This window comes from Manduca sexta, chromosome 12, assembly GCF_014839805.1.
Source record: "Manduca sexta isolate Smith_Timp_Sample1 chromosome 12, JHU_Msex_v1.0, whole genome shotgun sequence".
Classification (NCBI taxonomy): domain Eukaryota; kingdom Metazoa; phylum Arthropoda; class Insecta; order Lepidoptera; family Sphingidae; genus Manduca; species Manduca sexta.
The window spans coordinates 6,597,333-6,609,852 of record NC_051126.1 but is presented as its reverse complement, the minus strand read 5'-3'; the positions used below and the strand labels follow the sequence as shown (position 1 = coordinate 6,609,852).

The following is a 12,520-nucleotide window of genomic DNA, read 5'->3' as shown; positions in this document are numbered from 1 at the left end:
CAGTGTTAAACATTTAACAGTCAAGTTAATGTTCTATGCTGACCTTAACACTTTTTCTTATCTATTTTGACATAGATAAGTATACAAAGTTTTCAATTAGATTACTTTTTATGTCCACGCCTTTTTAATAGCTGTAATATCAACGTTGTCTGAGAAGGTCAGGGATACTGTAAATTTTTTTGGTCTTAGAAGTGGTAGGTAAATTAATTAATATACGCCGGCTGTGACCGACTTAATAATAATATAATAATATCAGCCCTGTATTATATACTGGCCCACTGCTGAGCACGGGCCTCCTCTACTACTGAGAGGGATTAGGCCTTAGTCCACCACGCTGGACTAGTGCGGATTGATAGACTTCACACACCTTCGAAATTCCTATAGAGAACTTCTCAGATGTACAGGTTTCCTCACGATGTTTTCGTTCACCGTTAAAGCGAACGATAAATACACAAAGAATACACACATGATTTTTTAGAAAAGTCAGAGGTGTGTGCCCTTGGGATTTGAACCTGCAGACATTCCGACCGGACCGACTTAGTTTGATCATATATCAGTAGAGCTACTGCCGTCGTGTTATTTAATATTTTATAAGCCGGCTTTGGCCCACTCCGTTTTGTCGTCAATAGTAGAGCTATAGTTGTGCGTCGCCCAAACGATGTTAACTTGATGTTGAGACTACTGGATAAATTAGCTTACAGATTCTGGGTTCAATTTCTTTAGTAACTGTCACATAGTAGTGTAGTGTTTCCCGCCAACAAATTACCAGCGCATGCGCAACGCCTAAATCATGAACTTTGGATTCAACTCAAGTTGTAAATATTCCAAAACTTTTTAAACAATTTCCTTTTATCCCCGACCTGTTAAGGTTTAACATTTGATTTAATTTAGTTTTGTGGTAATGTTACTTCTCGCAAATAAATGTCATATTTTTTTGTAGTAACTTTTTGTATTGGCGCGGAAGTAATTATCTGCAGTCAATAAGAGGAGTAATAAATTTTAAACATTGTGACAGTTATGCTGGCATGGTTAGTGCTGCTCCGCATAACTTATGAAAACACACGATGGTAACAAGAGAGTTGGTACCGTCAGTATTTTCTATTTCCAGCTTTTTTTTTCATTGCCTTGTATGCCAATGAGGAAGCGGTTCGCCTGATGTTAAGCATCCACTGCCCATAGAATCTGCAATGCCAGAAGCACAGCCAAGCCGTTGCCTACCGGGAGGTAAGCACTCTTTTTAAACCTCGTTTAAAGAAGAATAAGTCATAGCGCTCAGGGAACATCGATGCCGAGAGTTCATTCCAAAGTTTGCACGTGCGCCGTTTTTTACGATGTAGATTCAGAAAAACCCTCTTTATACCAACATTAATATAAAGCAAAGTCGAAAAAAACGCGTACACATACAAAAGTTTATTGCATGCAGTATTCAATAAAAATTTATTATTAAGTTTATGGGTTTGATTGTTTGTAGCTACTTTTAGATTCTTATGATATTGACATTGTAATTTGTTTTTTTTTAACAAAATGCTTTTATTGGTCATTGAAAACTGTTATGTTTTTGCAACTGGTTGTACGCGTATTGATTGAATAATTCAAACAAATGATTATCTGATGATTTTAAAATTAACTCTATATCAAATTACTCGTCAGATTATGTTACGCAAAAACATAGATTGCTCGACCACAAAATCGAACCACTCAAGCGTTGTTGCAATTTTACAATTTTACAGCATGTCAAAGTATATGACATGCTGTAAAATTTCATGATATTATTATCATGATGAATTCCTGTTTCGTAATTCATTAAAATATCTTAGACCATTTTGAACTTTATTATTAAAGTCGTATGTTGCATTACCGTTGATTGGCCTCAGATTACTTCCTAACGTGTAGTCGTGACCTTATGTCCACGAATGACCTGGACATCCGGACTTCCAGTAATAATATTCCTTGTTATATATGATTTTTATTGATTGTATTATGTTGAAATAATAATTGTATAAGTATAATTTGTTTATTTATGATGTATGTATATAATTTTTATTGCTTAAAAACATGTCATTTTAAGTTAACTTACTAAGCGGTAATGGCGCGTCCATAAATTCCGTGAGATGTTTAAGGGGGGGAGGGGTCGAGTCAAATCTCATCTAATCTTATCTTGAAAAAAATATACTATTTTGGTCCATTTAATCCAGATGCTTAAGATTTAATCTTAAGCGTAATCGTAATACGATTAAGATCATTCACTAATCCGTTCGAAAGAAAATAATTTCATTCATACTTCGACGTTATACATCTACTGTCAAACCATCAAATTTGTTTTATACCAAATAGCTCAATTTAATCTGAATTTACGGTACAGTGTAGCCCGTCCTTTGTTTTCGCGCCACTGTCAGCCGAACGCGCGACTCGCTGAACGAGAGCGTACGAGCTACTTGGCAGCGACACACGGACAGTTTCTTAAAGAAAGCCTCATTTTGAAAAATCTCACGTGAGATTGGGGGATGGGGGACGGGGTTGAATGAAATCTCGCGACATCTCACCAGGGGGCGAGAGAGGGACAGAAAATTAAAAAAAACACCTCACGTAATTTATGGACGCCCCCTAATAGGGTATAAATTTTCGTTGATTAATAAAAAAAATTACCGCCAATAAATAATAAAGGCCAATTTATTAAAACCTAACATAGTATATACGGTTTGTTTTAAAAATATTGAGAATTACAAAGGTAAGATTTAATTATGTCCTTGTATGTCGGAATTTTAATATGTAATGTATAGAATTATCGCGGCACGATTTTTAAATTTTTGAATAAATTAGCGAATATTTTACTAGATTTTCAATACCCTTAACCACAAGGTTTTTACATATAAAGTTAATTGATATTTTATGTAAATAAAATGTGACTGAATTTTAACTTTAAGAGTTTTAATACGTACTTTATTTTTTTAAAACAAAGGTACCAACCATTGTATTAAATCCACTCGGTATTCCTTTTGTATTATTAATTGTACCCATTGTAATTTTCTTGTATTTTTTATAAAGGACTCGGTTATAATTAAAAATTAACCTAGTGCGTGGAATATTCAATTAAACATGTATCTGAAAACACGAGTCAAAAAAAAAACTCGTGCGTTCGATATAACTTTTTGGGCATTTCTATTCGGAAATTTTATTGGACTAATATTTGAAATTAAACTATTTTTCGGATTTTATCGCAGTTTTAATTATTTTAGTTTTCTCCCGAAATTTCGGAATAATATTTCCTTTTTATTAGAATAAGAATATAGTGTTCCAAGATTATATAGACATTGGGAAGATTGTCATAGAAAAAATTGCGCTCATGCTATGGTTACTTAATTGGCCGTGAAATAGCAAAACTTAAAAATACTTCATACTTGTAAAATACTTCATATTTTCTCCACATCATAATTTGTACATTTTTAATGCGCATTAGTATATTTTCTGTAAATATGATTATTGTATTCATATTTAAGGACACTGTGACATCTTGTCACTCGGATATTTTAAGTAAGACAACAAGGTACCAATTGGTAATAGCTTTTAGAGCACAAATTTGGTTATGATATTCGGTTTACCTATACTATTTAATATCTTTGTTTCTTATTAACATCTTAGTAGAAGCAAGTTTGTCTGTTAAAACTTATAAATATTAGTTTAGTCTACATCCATACGAAATAAGGTGGCTTTATATTACGTGTTTTTACATAATTATTTATATATTCAATATATCGCAAGAAGCTAAGCTTATACATAAACATTATTACCGAATCAGAACCATATTTAATATGGAAACAACATTATTTTAAACATCGTACTACTTCAAAGTTGATTCACGTCTATGCAGCGTAGGTACGTAGTTATTTGTTTGATAAAACGGGTTTTAGGCTAATCGTCGCGTTGGCCTTCGTCTAAAGGAGAGACAATATGGGCTGGAATCGGCTATTTCAAACTGTATTATAATTGTAGTTAATAATACGTTAATAATCTTAAACGTGTAACTTAAATCACGAGCCGCGAATAATTATGGAGGATTATAAGCTAATGTGTTTGCGATACAAACATTCCTATCGACTATAGGTCGTTGTTGGAAAGATTAAGGTTTTATGAATCAAGTTTTAATTCCAGATATATTGAGATTGAATCTATGCAAATGTTTTTGTCATTTTTTAAACTTGTAGCAGCTTGGTTATAAGCTAGATTTAAACTATAAATAGGTAATATAATGCCTAAGAAAAGTTTGTCTTTTTGTTTACTTGTTTAGGATTTTGTTAACCACATAGCAATGTATAAATAATATGACATAGATCCTATCACTTAATGACCTCAGAAAGCTTCTAATCTAGTAATGTCTGTTTAGAAAATGAAATGTTTATTTTTGTTATCATAATGATTTTTAAATTTATACTACAATTTTAAATAGTATAAGTAATAGTAGTAAGTAAATTAACAAAATTATTGTAAATCAAATTAGTTAAATTTTTATTCCATGTAAATCTTCATATTTCATTGGAAAAAACATTCGAATTGCGAATATTCAGTACACCGCCAGTACATACTCTTAGGAAATTCAAAAACATGGATTCTAAATTTGAATCGAGAACATTCAAAAAACAAGTGCGTGCAAATATTACTTCTAATAATTTTTTATCCTATAAGATGTAACTACATAAACAGAAATGTTATAAGGCGTTAATTGGCGTGCAATAACATTGTGCAATACGAAAGGAAGGAAGAATATTATAAACATGTGTTATGCGGTAATGAAGCACGCTCGCTTGCCTAATGTAGTCATGTGACCGTAACAGTTCGTACTGCTCTTGGTAATTGAGAATGAATTTCATGAGTTATATTACGACTGTTTACTAGAAAGAAACGAATTAAAAATTTACATATTTATTACTAAAAATATGAGCTTTCTTTGTTGTTAATTTTACACTGATTCATCGAAAATGTTATTCATTATAGAGTTAAGTCCTAATTGTTTCTAGGTGACAATATAAACTACGATTAAATATTTTATAGTTAAAGTCACCATTAATTTCAACAATAAATAGTATCAAGTTGTATTATTTAACAATAATCATGACTACACGACATATCCTCTTAAATAAATACATGTCAGTTAACTGCAGTATAATGACAAATTGAATCAAGCAATTTGTTCCACACTACACCGATCCTAACGTAACTTGTCCGCGTTAATGAAAGTGAACCCGCCAAGGCCTGAAGGAAATCGAAAACTTGTTATGTAAAAGGAAAGCCGAAGGCCCGGGTCGCGGTTCGTGCCTTACTGTATATAGCAGGAAATGTGTTGGAATTTATCAAAGGGCCACGTGTGTTGATATCTTAATGTTTGTTTTAATTTGTTCTGTTTAGTGCAGACTGGTTGGCGTGTTTTTAGTGTTTGACATAATCTTGTATTGTATATATATTTTTTTAATACGGGCCCGTCCAACTGATTCTACTGCACCTGATGATAAGTGAAGTGGGGTCCAATGGAATGTCGGCTAACGAGAAACGATTACCCCTCGACAGTCGACACAATTATGCCGGTCTATTGGAGCCAGATATACACAGACTAACCCTGGAACGCGACACACTTACGTGAGCCATTATAGTGGGTTTTACAACTGGAGTACGGTAGTTGCTATCCGGGCGGATATAAAATATATCCTTAAATATCCATAAATTTTGTCCACGTACTAGGACTCCATCGTACTCATTACTCAATGAAAGGAAGAATTTGAGTCAAAGTGACAGTAACTATATGGATTTTTTGCGTAACATTTAATGTTAGATAAGGTATGATGGTGCCAAATTGGCGGAACTATCGCTATGCGGGTACAGTTATGGAGTTAGTTCTTGCCGTGTTATACCTCCATATATTAGTTGTGCGTCAGTTGTAATTTAAGGGTTTTGCGAAATTCAAAGGAAATTAAAATTTTAGGTCGCACTTTTTTATATACTACTAAGTATTTTCGGCCTGGAAATTTTACACGAACAAAGAAAAGTGTTCACTCCATCTGATTTTTAAATGGAGTGACATCCATATATTATCGCATAATGAGAGACAATTTTGTCGTCATAAAAAAGTGTACAATTTTTTTCAATGTTGAGCTAAGTACATATTTGTAATCAGTAAAAAAGATGAATCTAACAACGTAATTTTTTTCCTTATCAAAAACTGTAGAAACGTCCTTTTCCTTATAGCAGCAGAATTATTCTCCAATAGTCGACAATTATACTGAAATTGACTGGAAATTTTAAACTCTGTAATAGGATAAGGGCAGTTATAAGTCGTTTGGCGTAATTCAGTGGCTTACGCAAACCCATTAGACTCATCGCTGGTGCCGCATGCGTGCCGTTCATAACAATTGCGACCTGCATCGCCGGTGTCAGGGCGATGTTGCATCATTATTTTTGTTATTGGATCACGAACTTGCACTGTTAGGTAACGTTTTCGGCGCCTGTGAGGCCAAGGGATTTTCTTCGTCTATATTAAGTTATTTTTCACTACTTTAAAGTTTATAATTTAAAATTTTATATGTGTTTTACGTTATTTATATACATTGTGAATAAAATGAAAATAAATTATAATTGAATACCTAAAATCATAACTTATTTCTGGACACATTAATTTAGAATAGAATGATGTCGCGGTATCGATTTGATTCAAAACCGAAGTACGCTACAAAAGACTTCAACGCAAGTATTGTAGCGCTCTGTTACTTTAGTGCATGCTCTCCTTCTAGAGCTGAAATTGTTTTTACATTTAATACAATGAGATAGTAATAACTGTGACGTAATATCTGGAGCACTTGCGCTAATGTGTTTTTGAAATATTTATAATCCTAAGTTTTGGCTCTACATTTTAAAAACCTTACTTTCATTGTTATATAAAAATATATCGTATTTATTAGGGTTTTCAATAAACAAATTGGAAATGTATGGTTTTTAATAACCAATATTAAGCTAGCAGAGACGAAATACCCAGCCTCTATCACACTGTTACGAGTTGACAGAAAATTAAATGCCATCATTATAACATTTATATTTATACATAATAAGTTAAATATATTTTCATATATTTTGACATAATAGAGTTCGACTGAAAAAAATATTTGTTGTGAACTAAAAAAAATCAATCTCTAACACTCTGTATAAAACAACGTACTTACGTATTATAAATTATTTTCCTATACCTACCATAATTGTTTATTTAAATTATTATTCATAGTTTCTCGAAATCCGTATTTTCCTGTTGAAGATTATTTCCTAACTATTAACTAAAATGTGAAAAACATGATATTAAAGTATGCTATAAAAACATAGAGACTCGGGAACGTATGGGTAAAATCACATGACGATAAGGAAATTACTTAAGCAATGTGGAATTCACGATTTTTTGTTACACCTATAGTCAAATATCGAAATGCAAATATCAATTATTTGTTCGGTATATTTTTTATATTTTTTGGTGGTAAATCCGCTCGGATAGAGACCATCGCACACAAGGTGTTGAAACTTGCCATAGTGGCCCACGAAAGTGTTTCGCATTCCGGAATCACCCTGTGTATAGATATCCGGTTTCAACAGGCCGACATAATTGTGTCTACCGCGAAGAGGTAATCATCCCTCGTCAGTCGACATTCTATTGGACCCCACTCCTCTTGATACCAGGTGCAGCGGGGTCACGTAGTCGTGCACATATTAAAAAAAAAGGAAAATGTGACTCTACTACGTGCAGACATTCGCGTAGATAAATGCAATAATCTTGCCTACACTACAATAACTAATATAATATTTTTTTTAATTTTTTTATTCAATGTAACAGTGTATGATTGATTGTAGACCTAATAAATAAATAAATAAATAAATAACCTATTGGAAAAATAAATAATATCAATCGATATTATACGTACAAGTTTAAGTCTTAATCCAAACCAGCAAATGGGTCGTAACGAGTAACATGATTAGTTGCCAAGGATTTGTTTCGCATTCCAACAAATGTCACTAAAAGTTTACGTTGCTATTGTTAGTTGTTGATCACGGTGGATGAGTTGGGCCAATGTTGGCTTAAAAGTTGGCAGACATTAATTGTAGGGTATACAATTTGTATTTTGCTAAACTCATAATTCATGAGAGAAATAAAAACTAAATATAGTTTACGAATTTTTATGGAAGTAGTACAACCAATGTCAAATGTCAATGGATATACCAATATTTGTACCAACTTTGGATGTGGTGACACAAAAATACCTTATTGTATGCATTAGTTATATCAAATACTTAGTTCGGTAACATTAGTTTAGTAATTATAAGCATTGAGGTCATATTTTCAGAATAATAATCAGTAACAAACGAAAGCACCGTATCTAATATGAGTTGCTCTTTACATTCATAAAATACAGAAAGTGTTATGCAAGTGACTAGGAAGTCAGAAGTCACAAGTAGAGATTTAATTGCGTAGTGTAAAGTTAATTGCTTTTACATCTTATAAGGATGTTCGCTTGACTATTCATTAATATATAAGGATAATTGCATGTAAAGGTAAATACGTTATTGTATGGATATGTTAGATCCTAAACACAAATTATTATTTAAGTATATGAATAAAATTTAATTTCTTTTCATTTAGCAAGATAATTTTTATCTATTTATTCATTTATTTACAACTTGCTAAGATAATCTCTTCGGAAATATCACTTATTCAAAAGTGAATTAGGTCATTTTGAAAAAAATAATAAAAAAAATAATTTTAAATTTTTAAATTTATCAAAAAATATTTGAATTTAAATAACAATTTAATGGTGTTTGAGAATTTTCAATGGTTTGTTAAGTCGTTAAACATCCAACGATGAATCCTTGACACAAATACAGTGTGTGATATTTATTTTATTTTTAACGCTTATTTCAGTTGAATGTCGATATTAAGTGATAATAGACATAACGAGACTTTGATAACTGATTGACGGAATAATAGTTACGTAATTTAAACTGCAATTATACAAAATAAGCTGTTGTTAACTATTCGTTGGGATTAATGTGTCACATATATTATTTTTACTTAAATTTGTTTGCTACGATAATAATACTTGAAGCAAACATCTTTTGACATGATTTTTTGCTTTTAAATTTAAGCCTTATTATAATACGACATAAGCACTATTACTTTTTATTTGAATACGAATCTAAATAGTTTGATTTTAATCTATCTAACGTTTGTTAGCCTAACAATGGTCGGCTTATACAAATACACCAGACTTCTGGGTGATCGCTTTAGGCGCTCGCAACCCTTCAAAATTAAACGACTATGCTAAGGGCAAGCCACTAACGGGTTACAAACCTCGGCTAAAGACGGCCACTGGGAGTGAATGAGCCATCAACCATTATGGGAATCTACTTAGTGTCAATAATACTCTGTAAAAAAGTGGTAAGGCTAATAAATTTATGCGATTTTTTTTTATTCAGAGAATTTGAAACTAAGTTCAAAAGACGCAGCAATAAACACTGATTTTAAGTATATGTATAACTTAATAACTCAAAAAAGGTCGCTTAAGTCAAATATCCTTACAATCTAGAAATACTATAATATATATTATAGTAAATAATGTTTGTATTAAACAAGGAACTTGTCTGCCCTTGGTTTGAGTGTTGGATGCTGTCTGGATTCACCGCCGCCATATAAAAATAGAATGTAAGTAAATACAGTTGGGAGTTAGATTACATAGATATTATACACGCACAATTGTATAATTTCCTGGATTGTATTATCTAAAACAAAATTTCTATATCTATATTAAAATGAATCTCCATTTTCCTTGGTCATCGCATCACGCGTGAATGAATGGTACAATTTAGCTAATTCTTTTTTTGTTATGATAATTATTATCAGAAGGTTCTTACGAAGAAAGGGTTATGGAAGTTGAGCGGAACATTAGGAAATTTAAGAAAACTTAACGACAATATTAATTTTACAACTGTCAGTTGTTTGGAATAACTGTCAGCGATTGACAGAATTCGCGCTGAAATCATAGTTAAGACACGACAACGTCTGTCGGGCCAGGGGCCTTATTCTCTATCCACGCTATTTTAACAGTGCGTAACAAGCACGTAACACAACGCGTCATGTTTAGGACTATAGAAATTTGACTTACAGAGTACCATTCCACGCAGATTTCTCGGAGATAACATCACACGGCCGCGTAACGTGTTTACACTATCATACAGAATAAGGGCCCAGGTAGTGAACAGTAAAATTTATTTCTTTCGTACCAAATATCTGTAAAGTAAATAGCTTTTGTCGTAAACTCCCACGCACGTACAAAAATAGGTACAGACATAGATTTTGTCTAACGCGTTTTGTACCACCTACGTAAAGTCGTATAACCTTTTCGGAAGCGAAAACGCAGGTAATAAAATTTGTTATTTAAATTTTTGTCGCCATGTGTATTTGAACAGGCATGTTAACATTTCGATTGTTTGTTAGATACGAATATACGTAAGTTGGTTTTAGATGCTCGGTATTAACACTTTTAGATATATTTTGTCGACTCAACACATTGTCATACTACGTGGGATGAATAAATACATCACTATTTTAGGTTTTTATTTTACTACCTAAAACATCCTATGATTAATACATTGATTGATTTTATAAGATTTGTGGACGCATTATGGCTAAACTATAGTTTTCTTTGTATGAAAATTCTATGAAAAATTTATTGTTTTTTTAGAATTATGTACTTTGACACAATACCAATGTATCAAGTTAATTAACCATAACAACGCTGTAAATTAAAACATTTGAAGAAGAACTAAATTCTAAATTTGTATATATCTAACTCACGACCTATTTCCCAGATCTTAACAGAATATAGATCTAACGTAGACAGTCACTTGAAAATTTAAAAATAGAACTTAAATTTGGTACTGGTTGTTCTTTTTTTATTTACTTATCACACTTACAACCTGCTAAACATTTCTCAATTGTTTCTCATGAAACATTCACTTCAGTTACACGTGTTAATATATTGGTTGCAAAATCGATCGTTGATAAGTCAAGTCGACCAGGAAGTGAACTTCGACGATAAAATGAAATACCCAGTCTTGGACAATACACGGAATCATTTTCGGCATATTATTTGGAAGGAACTTTGTCAAGTTAAATATTTATTTTTATTACTTAATTTAAAAATAAGTGTCACGCAAAATCATGTTGTTTCTTTATTTAAACTGTGTTCAAGTCGTAAAACAGAAGTTTGGTCCATAGTGCTGGGATTTTTTTAAGTTCTTTATTATTATTTTTACATCATTATGAGACTTGTTTATGATAATAAGCCCGCATTTTATCACAATTTTATTACGTCATAGAACAAAAATAAACGCAGACTATACATTGCAATTATAATATGCTAAGATTACAAAACATTTAAGACGTGGATTTTTAACCTTTCGTTACTTATTAATGTTTTATAATTTATTTGACATTGTACATAAATTATATCCAAAATTGATACCGGCATAATGCAATTTATTGCATTCTTTGTTTCAGAAACTATAATTAATGTTGTATTGATATTCGTTTAATAGAACTGGCATTTACGTATGTAGGTATAGAAGTTTATATATTCTTAGACCAGAGTTACTTGTATAAAGGTTTTGCGACAAACTCTGACATTTAAAGTACTAATAAAATAATGGATCGACCATTTAACCTCGACCTGAGGTGCTCTAGATTTTACCAGAAGGGAGATTTGGTTCTAGTTTACAGTTCGCAAATTTCGGTAACGAAACGTTCAATAGTTTCGGGTCTAAAAATAGACATTTATTATTTTTTTACATTACGCAAAAACCAGTTCGGATATGCGGAACTATGAAATAGAAAATAAACTTACGCTCCAAAAGTTCCCATGATGAACAATAGAACTGAACAAATGTCATTCAATAAATCATTTAATACGGAACAAAGGAACACGCGTTGACAGACACTTTTGTTTTTAGTCGAACGTACGAATAAATATTTAAATTAAATTTAGCGCGAGTTCGGTCGTGCGGAGGCGAGCGCGCGACGCCCCGACGTGCTGGGTGGCTGTGTGCCGCGGAATGAGGCTGCAGAAGCCAGTCACAACAGCCATCCGCGAGAGAAAGTTGCCGAGTTATCAAACTTCGCGGTTACGTCCCGTGATGACGCTATCTTACCCCGGTTGCGTATTCGGTGACAAAATTAAATTTTCATGTACCCGCCACAATTTACGCGCTACTGACACACTGAACGTACATTTTTATGGCGTCCCACTTTCAAGTGCTTTATGTTTATTTATTTACAATTGTGTAATTGTAAACACTACTACGTGACGCGACATTCTATCGATCGATGTATTGAATAAAGTATTCGCTTGTCATTCATGAAAGCAAAATTGTTTAACAATAGTTTTCCATCCCTCGAGTAACTATGATATACATTTTTTTTACTTAAAATAAAAATACTATCCAA

The 12,520-nt window shown here is 32.3% G+C and overlaps 1 protein-coding gene across 1 annotated transcript in view; it reads right to left on the bottom strand.

The window, feature by feature from the left end:
- Window positions 1-12,147, bottom strand: part of LOC115440377 (heme peroxidase 2) — a 53,773-nt gene extending 41,626 nt beyond the window's left edge. The window contains exon 1 of the mRNA XM_030164647.2: window positions 11,922-12,147. Coding sequence (XP_030020507.2) covers window positions 11,922-11,938 — 17 coding nt within the window. The 5' untranslated portion in view covers window positions 11,939-12,147. The remainder of the gene's footprint in view (window positions 1-11,921) is intronic.
- Between the last annotated feature and the right edge of the window lie 373 nt (window positions 12,148-12,520).